This window comes from Pseudoliparis swirei, chromosome 3 (genome assembly GCF_029220125.1).
Source record: "Pseudoliparis swirei isolate HS2019 ecotype Mariana Trench chromosome 3, NWPU_hadal_v1, whole genome shotgun sequence".
NCBI lineage: Eukaryota > Metazoa > Chordata > Actinopteri > Perciformes > Liparidae > Pseudoliparis > Pseudoliparis swirei.
In genome coordinates this window covers 15,697,481-15,721,477 of record NC_079390.1, presented here as the reverse complement: position 1 = coordinate 15,721,477, position 23,997 = coordinate 15,697,481, and the positions used below count along the sequence as shown (strand labels likewise).

The following is a 23,997-nucleotide window of genomic DNA, read 5'->3' as shown; positions in this document are numbered from 1 at the left end:
TAAAAGTGTCTGTGTCGTCTTTTTAACCTTTGCACAGGGCTATCTGTTTCCCTGTGTCCAACCTTATGCTAAACCAACAGTCTGCTGGCTGTATCTGAATATTACATGTACAGAGATGAAAGTGATATTTACCCTTTCACCGTGAACGTACTTCAGAACGCTGCACTCGTTCTTCACGATAACTTGCTCATGTCATAACGTGCATTAAATATGAATCAATTTGGATCGTGCTTACGGCAGCTTAATATCACAACGCTTAATAATGTATAAGCGGTGCTAGTCTCTATATGAAAATGATTTGACACTTACCTCAGCAACAAGCTGTGGCAACACTCCAGTGTCTTGGGCCAGAGTGGTATTTGATGAGCTGGTTCGGACTGGGAGCTGTCCCGCGACAGGCGGCGGCCTTTCTGGACTTTTCCTGATTGGAGAAGTCAGGCTGGGGGAACTGGGGAGTGGGGCACACTTGTTAAAAGAAGTGTCTGGTGGGGAAGAGTATGTTCCACGCCACGTTCCAGGCGGGGTTGTAGAGGACTTGGTGCTGTCCGATGGCTTGGTAATCGTGCTGGTCGCCTCGAGAGGCTGCTGTCTGAATGTAGGACTCGAGGCGGAGGGGTGAGCTGAAGCCGGGGCCCCGCTGTTTGGTGGCGGAGAACTCCCTCTCCCTGCTCCCTCCTCAGGAGGAGTCCGGAAATGTGGGAACGGTGGAAGTGTCGATTCCTGGACGTTAGAGGTCTCCTGGGGATGCAGAGGGGACGCCGGCGTGGAGGGCTCAGAGGACCGCGACTGAGACTGAATGGAGACCTGCTGAGCGGACTCGGCCAGGGCCAGGGCCAACATGCGGGCAGCCTTTTTAGGAGGGGGAGGAGGAGGAGGGGCAGTAGCGGGAGCTGCAGTGCTGAGGGAACGAGGGGTGAGGTCCTTTGAAGAGGCCCGAGCTACGACTCCTAGCACAGACACAAAAACACAAGGGGTCTAGAGTTGAAGAATGAGGCAAGAGAGCAGCAGGTGAAGAAAAGAAACGACAGCGGCAGGCGGCTGGCTTTAGGGCGCTTCGGGAACGGGAAGGAAGGGAAAAGTTAAGCCTGGTGCGTCACATGAAAAGGTTTGTTTAGGATCAAATGCATGCAACCCTGGAAAACTAAACCTAAATTTAAAAAATCAAAATGAATGGCACAATTTATGACCTTATTCTTCATCTAAATCATGGAAACAAAGCTGTAAAGTCAGAAATGTGCCAAACACTGCACTGCACAAAGGTCATTCTCTGCTCCCTACCGTGGCGTTCCTGGCTGCCGGCAGCCGGCGCCTGCTGCTCGCCGTCCTCTCGCTTCAGCTCTCGGCTGTCCACACTGTCAAAGGCCGCCAGCTTCGAGTGCAGCTCCGTTTGGAAAGCTTCACTTAGCGACGGCTCGGCCGCCCTCAGCAGCACGCTGCCCATCGGGGGAGGAGAGTCTTTGGCTGCCGAGGGAGCAGATAAAGATTCCGAAGAGGCCAACTGTGCCGCCGCACTCTTGTCTGGCATTTCTGGAGAGAAAAGCTCCGAAGTGGCAAACGGCGTCAAGCTAGTGCTCTTCCCACATTTAATAGGCGACACAGCCTGTGTGGGTTTATCGGTGTAAGAATAGGAAGTGGTCAGTTTTTTGTTTGCCACCTTCTCTCCAGCAGCTGGACTAAAGTCTGCGGACGACAAAGGGGACATCAAGCCGCCCAGGAAGGTGGCAGAGACGAGGTCAGCGCCTTTGGTCTTGCCGCAGGCGCTGCCGGGAATCCTCTTCAACGTGGATCCCTCTGCCCCGGCGGGTAAGTCGTCCAGGGGGAAGGCGTAAGAGGTGTCGGGAAGACTGCACTGGAAAGACATGGGGTCAAAGTCCAAGGAGGCCATGCCGATGTCCGGCGGGCTGAGGTCCACGTCTTCACCTGCTGAGCGGGGAGGCGAGATGAGGGCGGGCACACAGATGGGGCCGTCGTCTCCTTCGCTGTCCTCCGTGGCGCCCAGGTTGTCGTAGGAGTTGCAGTGCTGCCGGCTGTCCAGCAGCTCGCCGTTAAAGGAGGCCGACAGGGCGTCGCTGCTGGAGCGCGGCCGCCGAGGACGGTACACCTTGGACTCTCCTGAAGGAGGAACACAATATATTCAGAAACTATTTCTTTTATCAGGCTCCAAGTATAACATTTGGCTGCACTGCAGAGAATTTGGAAAAGCAATATTCACAAATGTGTTATTGGCAGCACTGACGGATTTAAATGATTCTGCTGAGTCCAGACACAAATGATTACCGTCAACATTGTGCAAGGAACTCAGGGACTCTTCACTTTTAGCTGATCTTAATGTTGCGGTGTCTCCTCTGCCTCCTGAAACAGAGCGATGAAAAGGTTTCAGCCTCGTTTAGTCACGTACGGCTTAGCAAACGCTCTGTTGTATGGAGAAAGTTGTACAATTTTCATTCCAATTGTGGAGGAAGGACTCACCAGCGAGAGCCATGGCCTTCAGTTCATTGGGCTCACTGGGGTTGCGGTGCAGCTTGCGCTTGGACATGGAGGAAGACTTGCCAAGGTTGAAGAAGGAACGCCAACTACCCACAGGAGACTTCTTGGATTTAATAGGAGGCCTCTTCCTATGAATAATTAAAGGTGAAGGAAAATGCAGGAAAGAAAAGTTAGTTAACCTGACTCGCATACACAGAATACAACTCAATGACAGACTCAGACGCAGGGACACAATTATTCAAGACATATCTGTTTTTAACGCCATCTCCATTTTTAGGATATCTGCTCAAGTCAGAAACTGGAGACAGCCACAGTCCTGTGAGATAGCGACAACACGGTTCAGGAGGGAAAAAACTGCCTGCAGTCTTAACACCAGCCACCAGATGGAGACACATTCCATCTCAACTGACATTGCAACTTAATCTACAGTTGGGTTAAGACTAAGATAAAGAGATGTCTCTGTGTGTCTAAATTAGATTTAATTTAAAGTGATATTTTGAAGAAAGTCATCAAATTACACGTCAGTAAAAGGAGGTAACGAACCTCTCGGTGGGAAACTCGATGACAGTGTGGAACTTTCCCTGCAGGGCGGCCGGACCTTCGCCCACTTCGATGTATTTGCTGTCCTCAGTGACTGGAGAGTTGATCTGAGCCTGGGTCCTGGCCTGGGCCTCCTCCAGACTCAGAAGTTTAGTGGAGGGCGATGAAACCAGCAGCGATTTGGGCCGCGACAACGAGTTGTGACCTGGTGACGTGGGCCGTGTTTATTGGAGAAAGCAGCAGTGGGTAGAGGAATGACTACATGCGCAGTACGTACCAGCTCCCTCGCGTATTAGTGAGCTGAGTTTGGTGCTGAAGAGAACATCCACGTGGTTGAGGATGAACTCCACCACCACCGACTGGATCCGGACTTCCATGAAGGCCGCTGTGCCGCTGAAGCAGGCAGACTCTATCTGTTTGGACCTGAACAATTGTTTAATTGAGTAAAAGGCTCCACTTTAAACCAGCGTTACATTTTTAAGTAAGTTAAACGTGTAAATTGGTTAAAGAGTTTAAGTTAATATACATATTTTGGGATGTACAAAGTTAAAGTGTTGATCAGCATCGTCCTACAAACAGCTGCTTAAATCTTTTTCATTCAGGTAAAATTATGGCAGCTAATTCAAGTCTGAGAAATCCTTAATGCGAGTGGCCTGAAGAAAAAAGAACGGACAATCGCCCCCTACATTATGTAAAGGATGTGAAGATGTCAATAAAAAACACTCAGAAGGGGGGGGAACAGCCAATGGAGACGGGTTGTAGGGGATGATTGATGGTGTATTGAACACATCAAAAAACATGCAGGTGAAGTACATTCTATTTGAGCGGGTCAGCAGCTCACCTCAGCAGGTTGGGCGCCCAGACGATGGCCAGGTTCTTGCTGTGCATGTTGGTGATGTAGCTGAACGCTGCCAGGTGGGAAAGGTGTCTCATGAGGAACTCCAGGGTCCTAGAAATGAAATATTCATTTATTCAGATTTAATTGACTCCCACTAGTGATGTGCAGACTAATGGCTGCGATAGAGCTCCTTCTTCCGAGCATCAATATTTCACTATGTGCTAAAGCCCCAGAGGAATGTCACTTAGAAATCTGCATTTGTATGCTTTCACAAATGGATGGGAAATTCCATTCATCATCATCAGCGCAGACCAGCTGGGACCTGTTAAATGATTCCACTCAATGCTGTGTGGCAGCAGAAAAACACTTGATTCTAACATCAACAGACACCCAGCTGATGTGAACACGTGACACGTCTGCACTGCAGTTCCCGGGCCTGACACAGGAGGGCAGTGTGCCTCTACACTGACCTGTAATGCGGTGGAGGAAGCTGCTGGATGACATCATGGATTTTGATGAGTCGCTCTTCATCCGTCGCTGCTGATACAGCATCCTTCAGGGTGAAAACAAAAGGGAGAGATAAATAGTGGGATGTATCAACTACACTAAGCTCATTCATTTGTCAGCCCTGGTTCACGCTGCTACATGGAGTATGAAGGGGACATCAATCTGCAGCATCTCCCCAGCTGCCATAACAACCAGCAAACATTTACTCCATCCTAAGGGAACATCTGTTGTGCTTGGAGAAGGTCTTAATTCCAAGTGACAGAGAGCATTTGTAATGGTAGGGTGTGTCGATTGCAATGCTATTATTTTAGGGTGTCCATGAATCAATAACAGCAAAATAAATTAGCAGAATTCCTTTCAGAGAAATCAGAGGAATGTCTTTCTTTGCTTGGAGGCCGAGCAGTTAAATGACACCCAATCGGTGTCCTTTTGGGGCATCGGTAAACAGTGAACAGTGTTAACTTCCTTCTTGAACAAGGATGAAATATGATCAGCCACCTCTATGTCTGTGGCTGAGCCCAATGTCAATTAAAACTAAAGGTAATGATGTGAAACATGCCACCGTGTTGACGAAGACAAGACAAGAGTTGTTTTTTAACTGGTTGATTAACGCTGTTGCATGTTGGGTGGTGCAGATTGATATTTGATTGAACAGGTTGGTGTGACAGGAGTGACTCGCACGGTATTTCTCCATCAGATAATAGAATAAAATCTAATGTGAAAAAAGTGTTGTTTATATTTTAATACATTCAAAAGTGGTTATTGAAAATAATAGAGAAAACATTTTGTTTACAACAATATAATAACTGTTCCTCGACTAAAACTAGACACAAAATATAAGGGATCAAAATGACTAAGATTAATCTCAAGAATAAATATATAATGGCAGCCAAAATAAACACTGGCACAACACGCTAACAATCCAGTGCTGCAAGAGCAGAAGTAAGACGTTGTGGCAGAAGAGTCTGAGGCTTCGCTTACGGAGAACTTCTCGTAGAGCTGGTAGGTGAGCAGTGGGTTGGGCAGCTCTCTGAAGTACAGCTTACACAGCGAGCCAACACAGTGGATGTCCTGGATGTAAACATCTTTGGTCAGGTCGGGGATCTGCTCAGAGTCAAACTCGTGCCTGGCAAAAGAGAAAGAGGGCAAAGGTCGAGCCAACAAATGATTTCCTTTTAAACAAACGGAGCATCAACAGGCGACTGCTGTGGCTGGTAGAGCGATACGTTTTACAGATGATTGATGGCTGCCTACACAACGTTTCAGTGAGTTAAGATTTTTTTTAAAGGACTGATTTGTTCTTCTTTTTTTTTTTTAGATGAATGAATTTATGCCTTTTAAGATTTTGTAATGCTCTGCAGGAACCCTGCCACCTCAGGGTGCACATGAACAGTGTGTTTGGTTTCAGAAGTGAGACGACGCAATGAGGTAATACCAATACATATGAAGGTAAAATCTATGCAACGCATTTTTACATAAGCTTCTCCAAAGGACAGGGGGAAGGACACTGGTGTATAAAGAGCGAGGCACTTGGGTGAAGAGGGATAGTCAATCTGTTCTGAAGGAGCACTGAACGGGAGGGAGGAGGTCAAGTATCACAATTCTTTCTCCATGTTTCACATGTAAGCGGAAGTAAATGCAAAAAAATACTTTTTTAGAGCTAATATTACTTGGCTTACACTAATAATTGAAATGCGACCTGGAGAACGTACCAACATTTCAATGAGCCTCTCTCACATTTGAGATGTTGGCAGCACCACAATCAGGAGACACTATTTCAGTGAGTGTTTGGTAAAGAAATGACACCCATGCTATGGTCGACCCTACATACATTGCATCCGGAAAGTATTCACAGCGCTTCATTTTTTCCACATTTTGTTATGTTACAGCCTTATTCCAAAATGGATTAAATTCATTATTTTCCTCAACATTCTACACACAAAAACCCAAAATGACAAAGTGAAAACTGTTTTTTGCAAATTTATTAAAAATAAAGAACGAAAACATAACATGTACATAAGTATTCACAGCCTTTGCTCAATACTTTGTTGAAGCACCTTTGGCAGCAATTACAGACTCAAGTCTTCTTGGGTATGATTCCACAAGCGTGGCACACCTATTTCTGGGCAGTTTCTCCCATTCTTCTTTGCAGAACCTCTCAAGTTCCATCAGGTTGGATGGGGCGTCGGTGCACAGCCATTTTCAGATCTCTCCAGAGATGTTCAATGGGGTTCAAGTCAGGGCTCTGGCTGGGCCACTCCAGGACCTTCACAGAGTTGTCCCGAAGCCACTCCTTTGTTATCTCGGCTGTGTGCTTGGTCGTTGTCCTGTTGGAAGATGAACCGTCGCCCCAGTCTGAGGTCCAGAGCGCTTTGGAGCATGTTTTCATCGAGGATGTCTCTGTACATTGGTGCATTCATCTTTCCCTCAATCCTGACTAGTCTCCCAGTTCCTCCCGCTGAAAAACATCCCCACAGCATGATGCTGCCACCACCATGCTTCACTGTAGGGATGGGATTGGCCAGGTGATGAGCAGTGCCTGGTTTCCTCCAGACATGACGCTTGGCATTCAGGCCAAAGAGTTCAATCTTTGTTTCATCAGACCAGAGAATTTTGTTTCTCATGGTCTGAGAGTCCTTCAGGTGCTTTTTTGCAAACTCTAGGCGGGCTGTTATGTGCTTTTTACTGAGGAGTGGCTTCTGTCTGGCCACTCTACCAAACAGGCCTGATTTGTGGAGTGCTGCAGAGATGGTTGTCCTTCTGGAAGGTTCTCCTCTCTTCATAGAACAACGCTGGAGCTCTGTCAGAGTGACCATCGGGTTCCTGGTCACCTCCCTGACTAAGGCCCTTCTCCCCCGATCGCTCAGTCTGGCTGGGCGACTCTAGGAAGAGTCCTGGTGGTTCCAAACTTCTTCCATTTCCGGATGATGGAGGCCACTGTGCTCATTGGGACTTTCAATGCTGCAGAAATCTTTCTGTACCCTTCGCCAGATCTGTGCCTCGATACAATTCTCAGGCATGAAAACGGGTCAGGGGTGAAAAAGGTGAGGAGGATAGGCGCGCGGGGGGGGGGGGGGGTGACTTCCACGAACATCGATGTTGGACGTTGTATGATAATCTATAGGTCCTCCATTCTGACACCAAGTCAGTGATCGGGCCCTATAATACTATAATAATAGTAATATTGTGTATAATATGGTAATTCATGAACCAACTTCCTTTTTTTGTTGTTGGCGTGAACAAGTCTTCAAGTCTTGTGCTCTGCTGAGCCTTGAGTCTGTTCCTCGAGTCTGTTCCTCGAGTCTGTTCCTCGAGTCTGTTCCTCGAGTCTGTTCTGCCTCTACCTGGTTGTCACGATCTTCTATACCATACCTGCCATAAATATCATGATACAATACCATAAAAACAGTATACCATAAATACGATACTGGTATATTTATCTATAATAGTAATAAATAAAATATCTGTATGGTTCACTTTTCCCCAACTTTTTCAACACTTAACAAATAGCAGTAATATTAGTATTAATACAGCAAGATATTAATGAAACTACATGGAGCCATCATAGCATTGATCATTGATGATACACTATGAGGCCGTTAGTCTCTGACCAGAGGATACAGAGTTCATCAGGAAGAGCAGCTGTAGAGTTACAGAACTTTACAGACTGAACTTAAACATTTCACTTCTGGCATCTTTTTTTATTTTTATATTAAAGCCGAAAATTCCGCCATTTACCGCCCCTCGCTGTGAGCGCTGCGCTGCGCGTGCAAACAGCTCGACACGGAGCAGCGCGTGCGCTCTGATCGCTCTTTTAATGAAGTATTGAGACTAAAAATATGCTAAATCACATCGCTCTTAACGTACGGGTACTTTGTTAGCATCGCTCCACCGTGCAGCGCGACAGCAGCAGAAGTAGCGTCTAACATTCAAGCTAACCTAAACCACCAATCGCTGAAGACATCTTGACGCTGATTGGCCGAGACGCGACACGTCCCATCAAAGATGTTTTATTGCGAAGAGCAACACTTCACACTTTCTCCGCGTCCCACTCCAATCTCATAAACGCCGGCCGGCCAATTGACCCCCCCCCTACCCCAAAACAAAAACTCTTCGGATCTACACGATTCACGTAAGTCACCTATTTTGGTTTCAAAACGGCGAATTTCGCCGAAAGGTGAGGGATTCTCATGCCTGAATTCTGTCTCGGAGGTCGATAGATAATTCCTTGAACTTCATGTCTTGGTTTATGCTCTGATATGCACTGTGATACCTTATATAGACAGGTGTGTGCCTTTCTCAATCATGTCCAATCAACTGAATTTAGCACAGGTGGACTCCAATCAAACATCTCAAGGATGATCAGTGGAAACAGGATGCACCTGAGCTAAATGTTGAGTGTCATGGCAAAGGCTGTGAATACTTATGTACATGTTATGTTTTCGTTCTTTATTTTTAACATTTGCAAAAATTTGCAAAAAACTGTTTTCACTTTGTAATTATGGGTTGTTGTGTGTAGAATGTTGAGGAAAATAATGAATTTTATCCATTTTGGAATAAGGCTGTAACATAACAAAATGTGGAAAAAATGAAGCGCTGTGATACATTCCGGATGCATTGTATGTACATGCAAACAAAGCATTGTCCTTACACACACACACACACCTCACAGCATTTCAGAAATAACACAAGAACTCAACATATGTTGCCTTTTACGAGCCACAATGCTTGTAAATCACTAAAGTCCAAATTCTTATCCTGCTATGACGATAGTAAAAATCTGTTCAGGAGGATCAACACTGCACGTCATCCTGACGCCGTGTGTTCTTTTACAGATGCAATAATCAGATGGAATTCACGTGTCATCAGCCAGTAAACTGAATACAACGCTGCGAATGAACAGGCAGCAACTCCTACCGCAACTTCTGGATGTTTGAGGCGATGCCAGAGAGGCGGTAGATGCCGTCCACCACGCCGTGCTTCTCGAGGAACTCGGTGCAGCTCTTGAGGACCTGGGGCACTGCAAAACAGAGGAGAACCCGCGTGTCATCACTTAACACTTCAGTCTATCTCGGTCCGGTCTTCACTGAGCGCTCCAAGGTCGGAAACGGGACTTTCTTTTCCTTTCTGGAGAGCCGAGTACAGAGCGGTCAGGCCAGAGCTCGGGGACTCTGAGTGTGAATACATTTCTAGTGCTTTCAGAAGGAAAAGCTGAGGGCAGACAAATTTGACCCATGTAAAGGAGAGTTCAATATATCCTGAAGAGCTATAAAAAACTGTTTGTCTTGTGTATTCCCGTTAACCTATTTCATACATCGAAGCAGCTCTGCGTGTTGGAATGAGGCAGCCTACCCGGCGACGCACAATGTCAGCGATAGAGCGGGGACAGACCGAAAAAACAAGACAAACCTCGGAAAAATAGAACTTCCTAATTACCCTTCAGCCAACCATGAATCATGCAGACATGCTATTTATCAGTGTGTGTGTGTGAGATAAGGATAGTGTGTATGTGAATGAGGAGGCTCCCAGGCCTCCCACAGCTCACACATCATTCAGAGGGTGACAGCGAGTGGGACACTCAGCGAAGCAGCTGTTTAGACGAATTCCACACATTGCAAAAGAGAAAAAAACAACGAGGCCGAGGTTCGAGGGAGCCACATTCTGCGGCAGAGGACGGCTGAATCCTTTCCAAGTTCTTCACACAGGGAGATTTTGTTGCGATATCACAGAAGATACACAACACAAGTTTTGAATGCGGAGTCGGGGTTGGACACAGTGAGAATCGATCCTCTTAAATTCTAGGTACATCAACCGCATTTAAAGCAAGAGAGCTTTCAACTGATTGAATCGATGACAGAGAATATGGAGGTTTATTCTGCTTAAAATCCCTCCTGAAATTGCTTCTGACTCAGGCTTTGGGGACAAACCATGTGCTATAAATCATCAAACTTCATGTTTTCTTGTTTTGTAATCCCGTAGAAATAAAAATAAAAAACAAAAAACTGAAACACTGAATATCCTTTACTCGTGAGCTAGATCGATGAAGGAGGGAGGGGCTCCCCATTGGCCCTGTGTCGGCATATCTCTGTCTTTAGCGGAGCATGCCACTCAAAACTAGAGGTTTTGATGGAGATTTATGAAAGAAACATGTTCATAAAACTTCATAGAGCATAGGCTGTTTTTTTTGTTTTACTAAACCTTAAATTGTGTTTCTCTTGCCCCACGAGGGCTTTCATTTCCTCCAAGTCGGTCAGAACACTCCGACGGTTTGACCCGGCACGGTGCGGCGCAGTGGCTTTATCTCCGTGTCAAGGTCAGGCCGGGTTTACAGAGGTCAAGGATCAACTCCATCACCCATGACATATGTGACCGCAATGCAACGCTGACCTGTGACCAGGCGCTTGTTTAACCCTCCTGTCGCCTTCGGGTCAATATGACCCGATTCAATGTTTAACCCTCCTGTTACCTTTATATTTACTAACATATTTTACCCTTGAGGTCAATATGACCCCAGCTATTAAAATCTCCAGAAAATTATTAGAATTAATATTGTTTTCCAAGTTTAAGTGTGAGGTACTTTATGTTTGTTTGTTGACTCCCGAAAGAACACCGACATTAAACATTGAATCGGGTCAAATTGACCCGAAGGCGACAGGAGGGTTAAAAAAGGACAGGACTGATTGCTGTGACCTGATACGATGAGAACCATTAATATCCAGACGCAGAATAAGGCCCCGTTCACACCTGGCTTTAATAATGCGTCTCTCTCCACATGTGTCTCGAGTGAAAACTTGGGATCGGATTTCACTTCCTCACTCTATATGCAAGTAAACATGATCACAATTAATCAAATATTAATTGTGATCATGAACTTGGCTTCCCTCAGTTAAATATATATCATCAATTGCTATTTTGACATTTAAAGCTGGCGCTTCGCTCATGGAGCAGATGTGGACAGTGAGCGTGGAAGTAATAAGCTGTTGTGGATCACCTCTTTCTTTGAGTAATGCACATACACATCAGTTGAGTAGGCGGGGCTTCAACGTGGCCCGGGACACATTAACAGACACACTGGTGTGTGAATAAATGTGCAGAGCAGCATGAATGTATTCATGGTGATTTGATCTATTGTGTATAACTGTCTGCTTCTGTGTTGTACTGGATGTGAAAACAAATCTTCCTCTGGGACAATACATCTAATCTAAACAACCCGACTGCTTCTTGCCCTTCTGAATCCCATCGTTACTCAACTCAAAGCAGGTATTCACAATGTCTGCTTCTTGTCTGGGCTCACCCACCATCATGAAAGTCTCATCACTGTGATGCCAGTCAGCAGAGACTTCAATAAGTCACTGCACCCAGACAAAATCTTAAATAATTTGGAGGAAATGAAAAAAGTACTTCAGTTTAAAAATAGGAAAGTCATAGCAGCAGAGTATAGCAGTGAGTATGACATGATTGGAAGGTAAACATGGAGGTTTTGAATTAATCAGGGAGCAGAAATTAAGAATCAAAGCCTGTTTCTAATGTCTCTAAAGCAGTGGTTCTCAAACTTTTTACAGTGATGTACCCCCTGGGAAATTTTTTCAGCCAAGTACCTCTCAACTGCCTATAAAAAAAGATGAAATTAATCTGTGTGTTTTAAAATAAAATCAAAAAAAATTCTGTCTATGAACATAAACTTATATTTGATTGAATATTATTAAATAACTTTTTTTGAAAGAAATCTCATGTACCACAAAAAATGCCTCCACATACCCCCATTTGAGAACCACCGCTCTAAAAGGTCCTGGTTACGGCCCTGGCGACTATTTGAGAATGTAGGGTATTTAAAAAAGCACAAGCCTAAAGGGACCGAGGAAACCCGACCGCTCTCCGGTGCGTCTGAATGAATCTCACCATCATGTCCCGAGTTGAGGAGGTGCTCTCCCAGGTCGCAGCCGAACACCCTCTCCCGGAGGATGCCTCTCTGCTTCAGCTTCTGCTTGGTGGGCCGGGACTTCATGAAGGTGCGCAAGAAGGTGATCAGCTTCCCGTGCTTTTTAGATACTGAGGAAGGAGGGAAGGAAGGAAGAACAGATCTTAGATGTCGTAAACAGCTGTTTACTACTGTACTGTATGTGTGAGTTTGACGCTGGTTGTAGTAGACTGGAGTGAAACTCCACACAGGCTGCTCAGACTCGTCCCATTGTGCATGTCGGCTTCATTCTAATGAAAACCCTTCCTTTATGCATGTGTAGTTTCCTTGAGGCAAAGGCTTCGTTCTCAAATGCCACCTCCCAGGCAACTACAAAGGAATCCTCCACATCCAATACCAGTATCCTGGTATCCAGTAAAAGAAGAAGGAGCAGAGCTACTTAGAAACCCAACCCGCATTAATCAGATACTATGTCTGGGAAAGGGTGGTAAGCTCCTTAAACTATACACCAGGTTTTTTCCCCTCTGCTTTAGGGAGATGTGAAAGGCTATCAAGTGAACCAAGCAATCTGCATGTTTTTGGAGGGTTTCAGGGGGACAATGGAGCCGGTTTCAACCCTGGACATCTGTTCAAAAACATCTTGTGAGTGAAAATCTGAGACTTTTTCCACTCTTGGGTCTATTTTATACTTTACTCGGCTATACAGATAAAATGAACTTGTCTGACGAGAACATGATTGTTTTTGAAGAATGCCGTTTGGTTTAAGTCGTCTATCAGTTTCGGCTAAACAGACACAAAAATCCAAATTATAATATAACAGTATAAACACTTTTCTGCTGACAGAAGAACACATCTAATGCACAGATGCAAATCGATCAAATGTCAAAGTAGCTTATTGATCAAATCATTTTCACTGCAGGGTTAAAAACAAACTATTTCCCACATGTTGAAGACCGTTACACGCCGGTGGTGTGATGAATAAACTACATGCATTATGTCACGTCTTGTGGTTTCTTAAATATGGGTGCAACTCAACTCGATCTGCACAATGCGATTGGTTGATGCTTTTATTCACATTGCAAATGTATATCCTTTGACTGTGAAGAAGAGGATCCTAATAATCCGGGTCTCAACAGGATCTTTCCCTTTTCTCTGTGAGTTTCATACCGTCACTGCCCGGTAAAGCTTTCCTTTCAGACCCAACACATCTTCCACTCTACTCATCTTTCCTTGCCTCTGTTCTCTCGCTGCCAGTGGTCTGCCCTCGGCTCCTGTCGCTAGTCGCCTCTTTTTGATCCTCTTATATCGTGTAGGGCTGCAACTAACGATTATTTTGATAATCGATTAATTGGTTGATTATTTTATCGATTAATCGGATAAAAAAAACTAAAACACTTTAATTTTCAACCCTTTATACAAAACAGGGTCCGTACGGTCATGGAAAACCTGGAAACGTCATGGAATTTTTAAATGGCTATTAGCAGGCCTAGAAAAGTAATTGAAAAAAATAAAATCCCAAAATATTTGGAAAATTAATGAAAATGTGTTTTATTCTAATGTTAATTTACACGGTATATATACGGTATGCTTTGGAATTCTCATTGTTAGTTTAAATACTACATCTTCTCACTTTGTCACGTACAGAGTTTTCACAAAATGTTTAATCATGGAAATGTGGTTTAAAGTCATGGAAAGATCCTGGAGATCCACTGGTCACCATGGTGATGAACCCGTCACAAACAGACTGACAGCTTTCCTCTCCTGAGCAGTGGTCCCCATGTGGACCGTCCCCCTTAACAATATCAGAGACGCGTTCCGATTTATTATTTTTTTCACCTGGCCCGCTGCCGTTGAGATTGCAGTGAGACGCGGAAAAAATGTGAAGTGGTGCTCTTCGCAATAAAACATCTTTGATGGGACGTATCGCGTCTCGGCCAATCAGCGTTCAGATGTCCACAGCGTTTGGGAAGTTAGGTTAGCTTGAATGTTAGTCCGCTACATCTGCTGCTGTCACGCTGCACGGTGTAGCGATACTAACGAAGTACCCGTACGTTAAAAACGATGTGATTTAGCATATTTAGCATACTTCATTAAAAGAGCGCACGATCAGAGCTCACGCGCTGCTCCGCTCCGTTAAATGTTGTCTGCACGCGCAGCGGTCACAGCGAGTGGCGTCGTGGCTTATCTCCGTTGAAAAATATTTTCCGCTATCCGCCACGGAATAAATAACCACGTTTTCTACGTTATCCTCGTGTTAATGCCACACACGTCGTGACATGTAGCGCCCTGGTGTCTGGGTTCATAACGTCACCCGTAGGCGCACTTAGCTCCGTGAATGTCTCCGACGACGTGAATGACTTCCGCATCCAGCGCCACGTGAGCAGCAGCAGCCAATTAGATTCATCAACAGAGGAGCAGCTCAGCGCTGATTGGCTCTCACAACGCAGTGTTCCGTCTCTCCTCTCCTCTCGCTCCGCTCTGGTTTCTCCTGCGCCGCTCTGCGCTCAACTCAACTTTGTTTATACTCCGTGACTTATTGAGCGCCGTAATAATCGCGCGACACAACGAATCGATAATGAAATTCGTTGCCAACTATTTTAATAATCGATTTTTATCGATTCGTTGTTGCAGCCCTAAATTATCGTGCTGCACCAACTGTGACCAACAACTCTTCCTATTTATTACTCTGCAGTTTAATACTCTCGCATTCCACAGCAAAACTATCCTTTAATCCCAGAGAGCGATAAAAGAATGTGAAGCGCTCAGCACCAACGCGGCCAACGCTCTGAAACACGTAAACTGCAAAGCGGTTTTAGTAAAATAACCCAACAGCAGCTCAGGAGGCCGAGATGAAATTTGTTTTCCACTGAGGACAGTATTAAAAACATCCATCACCTGTCCGATCTGTGATCATTGTGTTCTCTCAGCCATCCGGAACTTCACGAAATCTTTGAAAAGAGCCTGCACAACATCCAAGTGGAGAAGATTATGTGTTCAGTTTTATATTTTTATATATATTTTTTTATATTTATATTCCTTTAACTGATTAAAACTGTCACACTCCTTCCACTTCACAGACCTGACATCTCCTGCTGAAAACTTCACACACGCACACACACGAAAGAAAGCATCGAGAATTCAATCTAAATAAATAACTAATTGTCTGTGCCAATCTGAGCTCCTCTCCGTCTCAGCACAACAGAAAGTAGGCCACTGCTTACCAAAGAAAAAAAAACAAGCTGAGGTAGAGAGAACTACGGCCGTGTGTTTGCAAGATAACTACAACAACATGCAATAAAACAGTGATGCTAGTAGTGTCTTTACTCACAGCATACGATTCACTTCTAGAGACACACACATCATCATTAGACACACACACAAACACAAACACCCCGTCATGAATATCATTATTTACAACCCTCCAAAACAGACACTGTGTGAGAATTGGCTCTAATGCCCAGAGACCATTAGGTAAAAACTAATGAGGCTGCCGGTCTGGCATGCTAAACGTACAAGATGGAGCAAACAGAGTGCAGCACACGTAATTGACAGTCCGCCGCGTACATTTAGAACGCGAACATCAAGAGCGGAGTACAGCTAATGAGCTGATGGGAATGGAAAGTCACTATCTAGCAGAATTAATTTAACATCTTCTCATTGCACGGGCAGAATACAAACAAAAAGATGTGCACAGGGAAACGTCTCATACATTAGTCATGGTCAGGCAACTCTGTGCAGTGGCTCTCTTCTCTTTGGCATTGTGGGTAGTGCTTGTGGCATTTGGTTTTGACAAAGAGGTAGAATGTGTAAATGGATTTTGATCCTTTGCATGTCTCCGTGCGAGACATTTTCTCACTTCAGTTTCTTTTGCAGATGATAATAAAGTCTAATCTGCCAATCTGAGTTTTCTTAAATTGAGTGCTTTTGGCTCAAAACGCACTCGTACCCTAAAACACCATCGCCAACAGAGATTTATGACTACGTCACTTCTCAGAGTAAAAACTAACGGCAGAAACAGACCGTTGAGTCCGAAGTCTCTGTTGTCGGCTGTTTTAATGAAGCAGTGCAATCAATTCAGAATCAACAGCTAAAGGGCGACTGCAGTGGTCGCCAAACCGTCGATCTCGGAGCCTCATTCTCGAACGTTTTCTGAAGTGTCTTCTGAAATGTTTTCCTATGGACTTCGGAAGGCCAACATCAGAAAAGATCTCCGCCTAATTCATGAACACCTGCAAATGGGTTCTTACACAGCCGGGATCTCAGCTGTGCTCCTCGACCGAGGTTCTCGTGCACCTAGATTTGCATATGGAAACGCCCAATTAGCTCCTTAAGAGACGTGTGCACAATCCACAGACTCCTTCAGACCGATTAAAATCATGTCAAAGCGGAAAGCGAGCACCGGTCGATTAAACTGAGACCTAACTTTACCGGTCAGAGGTGCAGATACTATTGCAGAATGTACAGTTGTCTATTCTATTCCACTGTGGCTATATAGTGCTTATTTATTTACCTACATTTGCAGTGTTCGTGTAGTGCTTTTGTTTATTTTATCATATCACGATACCTCGTAGAATCATGACTATACATGGGAAAACGCATCTCACTCTTCCGAGGTAAGCTCCGGTTGCCAGCTCAGCAGCGAGCATGATTTCTTCTTCTCCCCCTCCCGCTCCCTCTTGCTCAGTGTGTCTCATGTATAGTTATCCCCCTGCCTCCCTTAATGATAACGATACATGCAGGGATGGATTAACCAACGGGCCTACCGGGCCCAGGCCCAGGGGCCCATGAGCTCAGGGGGCCCCTGGGCCTGAGCCTCCGCGCGTGACGTCGCTGTTATTAACATTGTATTGATATGAATATGATGATATGACACGATGCGCCGTAGCCGGTATATGCTAGGCTTAAGTCATTCATGTCAGTAACAGGGCCCCAATAGTCCTACTGAGGGATGGATTACCGAACGAGCCCGTGAGCTCAGGCCAGGCTCAGGGGCCCGTGAGCTCAGGGGCCCGTGAGCTCAGGGCCCGTGAGCTCAGGGGCCCGTGAGTTCAGGGTGAGTTCAGGGCCCGTGAGTTCAGGGGCCCGGGAGCGCAGGGGCCCGTGAGCCCAGGGGCCCGTGAGTTCAGGGGCCCATGAGCTCAGGGGCCCATGAGCTCAGGGGCCCGTGAGTTCAGGGGCCCGTGAGTTCAGGGGGCCCGTGAGCTCAGGGGGCCCATGAGTTCAGGGGCCCTGGGCTGAGCTCCAGCGTGACGTCGCTGTGATTAACATTGTATTGATATGAATATGATGATATGACACGATGCGCCGTATGCCGGTATATGCTGGGCTTAAGTCATTCATGTCAGTAACAGGGCCCCAATAGTCCTACTGAGGGATGGATTACGACGAGCCTACCGGCACCAGGGGCCCATGAGCTCAGGGGGCCCCTAATCCAGAGCCTCTGCGTGAAGTAGCTGTTATTAACTTTGTATTGATATGATGATATGACACGATGCGCCATAGCCAGTATATGCTAGGCTTAAGTCATTCATGTCATGGTCATATAATTTGCGTTATGTTGTCTGCTCAGCTCCGGTATCGTTGTTGTTCCATCTCGAACGTTTTCTGAAGTGTCTTCTGAAATGTTTTCCTATGGACTTCGGAAGGCCAACATCAGAAAAGATCTCCGCCTAATTCATGAACACCTGCAAATGGGTTCTTACACAGCCGTGATCTCAGCTGTGCTCCCCAACTGAGAATCTCGTGTACCTAGATTTGCATACGGAAACGCCCAATTAGCTCCTTATAAGGGCATGCAACTGAAGAGATGTGCTCACAATCCACAGACTCCACAGGCAACGCAAAAGCAACTTCAGATTTAAATCATGTCAAAGCGGAAAGCGAGCACCGGTCGAGAAACTGAGACCTAACTTCACCGGTCAGAGGTGCAGATACTATTGCAGAATGTACATTTGTCTATTCTATTCCACTGTGGCTATATAGTGCTTATTTATTTATTCACTTACATTTGCAGTGTTCGTGTAGTGCTTTTGTTTATTTTATGATATCACGATGCCTCGTAGAATCGTGACTATACATGGGAAACATAATTGTTAATTCAAATATACAAATATTATCACCTCAGAACTACAAGGCACTCAGTGTTCAGTCACACAGCCTTGAATGGTGTCACATGACTTCTGATGGCATTGTGATGGACACAGAGCTGAACTGAACCTACATGTTGTCAGTATTGTGTTGTAACTTCAGTTGATAAATACAACAGTTAATATCGATAGTTCATCCAGGCTGATCATTGCAGATGTTTTTTTCAAGTCATTTAGTTTGTTCTTGGTCACATCAATTTGAAAGCCGGACCAGAGTGTTTGATTTAATACAATTCGGCCACATAAAGAGCCTCAAGTTGTAAGTACAGTCTGGACAGTCTTTTCCTCTCAATGGGGAGATCTTACCTGTCACCAAGGCAGAGGTCAGGGGTCTTGGCCTTAAAAACGTTGGTGACCACGGAATTAGAGGATCGGGGGTTTGATCCCCGGCTGTGCTAGCCTATGTCCTTGGGCAAGACACTTAACCCTAAATTGCTGAGAAAGCTTTGTTTACTCACTGTCGAGGCCTCAAGAAGGGCCGTCAGTGTCATGTAGGGGAAGGGGTGGGGGCTGACTGCAACTGTGTTGGCTTCACTGACACGTCACCAGACTGACTGTCAGACGCGAGGAAGAGGAGTGCAAGTGTGACGCTCCGGAGGACGGACAGAGACTCCCATCTGCCTCGACAGTAAGCCGATGGGAGTGGCCAGCAGCTCTGCGAGCACGCTCAGCACTGACAGCCTCCGACACGTTTGCGGCTGAGATCCTAAGGCAGTCAATACAAGACTTGTGGGACTTATGAAGCCTTTACAATTAATTAAAAGAGTTATAGCTCACTTCACAGAGCTGGAAGTCCTGCGGGGAACACATTCATGAAAGAATCTGTGCAGCAAGGCTGAGGCCATGTCCACACGACAACGTTTCCATTTAAAAAAAGGCATATCTTTTGCTACTTGACACCGAGCGTCCACACTACGCCGGAGTTACGTCCTAGTGTGGACACAAACAGATGCTACTACTTGATTGGGTCTTAGCAGTCACAACGTGTCCTTCCCTGATTCCCCGATCACATGATACTTTTCCATTTCTACCAGTGAGTGGTTTCATCAAGATTGACACATTTCAGGTGTTAGTTGCTTTATGTCTATATTAGGAGCTAGTGTAGTGCAATAACATCTTTGCAATCTACGTTCAGTGTGTGCCAGTGTCCCATAAATATACCACCAGCAGGCGTGACCGCGGCTCCTTGGGGCATCACAACACTCATCACATCACAGCCAGCACCAGCCCCCCCCCCCCTAAAAAATCCACAGACACCCACGCCCATGTAGGCAGCAGAGTGGGAAAACCAAACTGCCCTCCTCTTTACCATTTCATTAAATCAAGATGTGAATGGGTTGGATACGATTACATCATCCATCTCAGAAATCTGCGTGCCGTGAGAGGACAGGTTTTTGCTGGAATGTGTGGAGTTGTAATGTTTTCTTTATATACTTGTACATGTAAATAAAGTTTGGCCAGAGTATTAATGTTGTTAATGTATTGATTATATTAATATGTTGATGATCATAGTGACATAACTTTGTTTCCCATACTTATTGTTTTATTGGTAATAGATTGTTTTTCATTATGTTGATGATAATAACAAAAGAACTAAAGTGCAGTGACTATGAAGTGTATAACTTTTCTTTTCCTTTTTCCCCTAACTAACTATTTCATCCAATTGCACCACACTTGCACGTTTAGACACTTATGTTATTTTAAAAATATTTTATTATTTTTTATTCGACATTCACATTTCCTTAAATAGAGCCAGAGTGAGCACTTGATTCCTCTGACGATGTCAGAGGCGTCTACAACCTCAGCCCCACCCGCATAGGTTGAAGCTGCATGCCATGCTGCCATGGAAATGACATTTCCAGAAGATCGAAAGACGGCACCCCAATCACAGGGGATAGTCAAGAGAGCTAATCAAACAATTACATCTAAAATGGCTAAAATATCCTCAAAAGGAGGGAGAACATTTATCTCTTCCCGTATGTTATTGACAAGGGAGAACCATGAGGGGTCTACAGAGAGTCAGGAGACAGTCCTAGACTTCAAAGAACTTTTGTGAAATTAATTGTCCAGATCGAAGTTTTTCTCCAAAAAACCAGAGCCCACCAGAGCCAGCTGATGAGTGCCATGAGTGGAACCAGGTGACTGGATCTGCCTGACAAAGAATCACAACCAACGGCTTGAAGAGTAAAAGATGGAATGTCACTTCCACACAATCCTGCGTAGGCACAATATTCTCTACCATATTTTAGTATTTCCTTGTATTTTGTGGGAGGAGCAGCAGCAGTGAAACATTGGAGCATGAGTTTGGACCGCAACACAGAAAGATATGTTCGCAAAAGAGAGACTCGCACTGCTCACTATATCAGGCTTGCCATTACCTGAATCACCAGGGGCAACAGGTTTGTTTTCCCCCAGAAACCGATCTAGGCATTCGAGCAAGAAAGAGATTTCCACAGCTCTGACATGAGACGACCAGCAATTGATGTTAGTACTGGTATTTTCCGAGAGTGGACTGAATGAGCAAGATCCAGACAGGGCATTGCTCTATTCACCACCTCATAGCTATTTTGATGTAATCAGGTGATATAGGAAGTAAAACTGTGAAAGCAAAAATAACAAATAACTGGTATAAACATGTACACTTTTCCAAGTCAAACACCCTAACTTTCAGCCAGAAGCCCGGACTGGAGAACATCTCTGTACATCTAACTTTCATCCTCTACTTTATTTGCTTCTCCATCACCGACCTTCATCCTGCACCTGCCTGTCTTGTTGACCTCAGCATCAGATGATTTCCGCCCACACTGGAACAGGTAGTATGGAGAAGTATCATGGAACCGTAACTTAACACAGAAATCTAGATTGTTAATGAAAGGTTGAATAGCGAGGCGTATGGGTCCTTTAAGGATAAATAAAGGACTTAAAGTCATACAGGGCATGCAATGCCACATATAGAAAGTACCACGTGTTCCTGGTTCTGCACGGTGTAGAATATTTTCCTTAGTTTGGTGTGGGGAAGAGTTACGTATCACGGGCGACGGTCTGAGTTATGATCTCGTTAGAAACTTCACAAACGAGAGCAAAATAGAGAAACGCAATCAGTGGGAGCGGAGTGAGCAACACGTTATCAAGTTAAAGTTGAAAGAACACTAGGCGTTGAGAGTAAACCAAGCATGAGCGAAGAGCGAGAGGGCTATTACTAATTAAGATTGGTCAGAGGACGCAAGAAGCCAGACAACTAAATGATCGTAATACATTTACAATACAGAAAAGACCAGTTGAATGTAGTAAGTAGTGTATCCTTGACAGCCAGTTTAGCAATTCAACAAGTCAACTATATGACCTCATTGAAAAAGAAGGATTTTGTCTTTCGAGAGGTGACTGCCATAGAGATAGTGTTTGCATTGCTTATCTAACTGAAGAACAGAACACTAACAATGTGTTAACACCCATTAACTCATCCTTACAAGCTCCCGTGGGTGTTTCTGGATGGCCGTTCAGTGTGTAAACACCACAGTGTCTGCCGATATGGAAGGCTGTCATGGCCGACAGGGACCTCTGTTTGGAAATGCTTTAAGTGTGCCGGAGCAAAATGCCGTATTGTTCAAACTCTCAATGCAGCACGGGACAACAACTTCAGCAGACGGAGGAGAAGACCTGCATGGCGGTGTCGATGATGATGCTTCAACTGTGAGCCACGTCAGATAAATGAAAACAGAAATCATACTAAAGTGTCACAAAGGATCAGTATCAGCTTTGAGAAATGTACAAACCACAGACTCCCCCCCCAAAACGACTCTTTCTGGAAAAAAATTAAATTAGAAAATATCAAACAAAAAGTAAAAATTCTTCTTGAAGGGTTACGTCACTAATCCTCTATGGCACTGCGTTGTCATATAGAGACACATGTTTATTCAGATGCTCATCAAATTTACATTTTGTGAACTAAAAATGTCAAATGTTTGCTTTGCTAAATTAATTAATTACTCTAGAGCTGAATTTTAAAAGGACAGACAGACGGACATCATGTGTTCCTAATGGAAGGAAAATGAGGAAGGAGACATATTTTCCACCCTTCTTGGGAGCCAGGAAATCCCTTCCATCTTTCCAAACGCACATTGTTTCTCCCCAGTAGTACGTGGAGCTGAACCTCACCGTACAGGTCCGTTTAGAAAGGAGAAGAAGCGTCCTACGAGTGATAATGGAGCGAATACAAACAATCTCCAGATATAAAGGCATTTCTTACCTTCGCTCCATATCGCTGGACTCGATGTGTGGCTTTATGACAGGGTTTCAAACTAGGTTCAAAGAACAACTAAGTAACTATTTATCTTTTCTTTTGAACCGCAAACCTGTACAAAGTAGCGCTGAGAACCTCCGCTCAATAGTGCAAATACGACGAGGTCACTTGGACCGAGTGAGAGAGTTCAGACCCAACGAGCACGAGAGCGGCGTCGGCTTTCCTCCTCCCTCAGTCAGCCGGTCTCCTCACAGGACGACGCTTCAACCGACTGGTGCACCAGCCCACATATGCTGCATTCAGGTGCTCTCGGGACAAATGGTAATTACCGGATGTTAATAACACTCTTACAAAGCTGCGAGTATTATTGAAGCACACTATCTCCTGAATAAATGCAAAAGAGCGGGTGGGGCCAATTGCCAACTTTTAGATGGTATAATAAAGCAAGGATATTTGATACCATGCTGACATGCACATGTGCTTGGTTTAAATATTCCCGACTGTATTTGAAGGCATCACGGACGACAGGCAGCCAAGTGGCAATTGCTGGTGGCTCAGAGAGAAGCAAACACCCCTCTGCACACACAACCCGAGCAGCAGCAGCAGCATCCCTGTGTTTCTTCCCAACATGAAGAGGACGACCTCGCCTCAACTTGAGATCAGCTCTCCCTCTGAGGGGCCTCCTGGCCCCCTGAAAGCTTTATGTTATTAACTCTTTAACTAGCTTAGTCCCTTAGCAGGCATGTAGAGTCAAAATAAAGTCAAACTAATTTGTTGTTGGTCCAGAATCACAAGACTGAAGTCAGCCGACGCCACTGCGTCATGGGATCGCTTCAGCTCGACATCATTTTGACAAGTGACACAAAGACAAACATTTCTTTGGGCTGATCCTCAAATGTCTCTTTGCATGTAGTTTCTGATATTTGCCACAGTGATCAGTACTCAGTATATTTATTCAAGTACTGTACAACTTAAGGCACCATAGATAGATGTATCCACAGTTTCACAGAAGAACAAAGACTCAGTCCAAAGTCAAAATAATAAATACACTTTTACTTCTGACTTCAAAACTTTTGATAATAGTATTTTACTAGTAATGGAGTATTATCATTTGACATTGTTTTAGTTTAACTTTTTACTTAAATAAACATGGAGCGACCAATAGATTTTATGCGTTGAATTTTTTTTCTTCGCATATGTGTATTACAAACACATTCAATCATTGCATTCAGCTGGACGTTTACGTTCATATGGCTAATTTTGGGGCGAGTGTGTTTCGAGGGAGGATATGAAGGCGATGTCAGCGATTCTAACTTGGTGA

At 44.9% G+C, this 23,997-nt stretch overlaps 1 protein-coding gene across 4 annotated transcripts in view; it reads right to left on the bottom strand.

The window, feature by feature from the left end:
• arhgap32b (Rho GTPase activating protein 32b) overlaps window positions 1–23,997 on the bottom strand; it is a 131,806-nt gene that overhangs the window by 4,048 nt on the left and 103,761 nt on the right. For 3 of the 4 annotated variants that reach the window (XM_056440562.1, XM_056440583.1, XM_056440572.1), the window contains 11 exons: window positions 12,272–12,421; window positions 9,290–9,392; window positions 5,354–5,498; window positions 4,336–4,418; window positions 3,869–3,976; window positions 3,305–3,450; window positions 3,031–3,232; window positions 2,470–2,615; window positions 2,278–2,352; window positions 1,279–2,112; window positions 310–947 (listed from right to left, as the gene is read on the bottom strand). In XM_056440562.1, the coding sequence (XP_056296537.1) occupies window positions 310–947; window positions 1,279–2,112; window positions 2,278–2,352; window positions 2,470–2,615; window positions 3,031–3,232; window positions 3,305–3,450; window positions 3,869–3,976; window positions 4,336–4,418; window positions 5,354–5,498; window positions 9,290–9,392; window positions 12,272–12,421 (2,630 nt within the window). Of the gene's footprint in view, window positions 1–309; window positions 948–1,278; window positions 2,113–2,277; window positions 2,353–2,469; window positions 2,616–3,030; window positions 3,233–3,304; window positions 3,451–3,868; window positions 3,977–4,335; window positions 4,419–5,353; window positions 5,499–9,289; window positions 9,393–12,271; window positions 12,422–22,682; window positions 22,890–23,997 lie in introns of those variants that run through there. The other variant, XM_056440592.1, reaches the window with a different exon arrangement.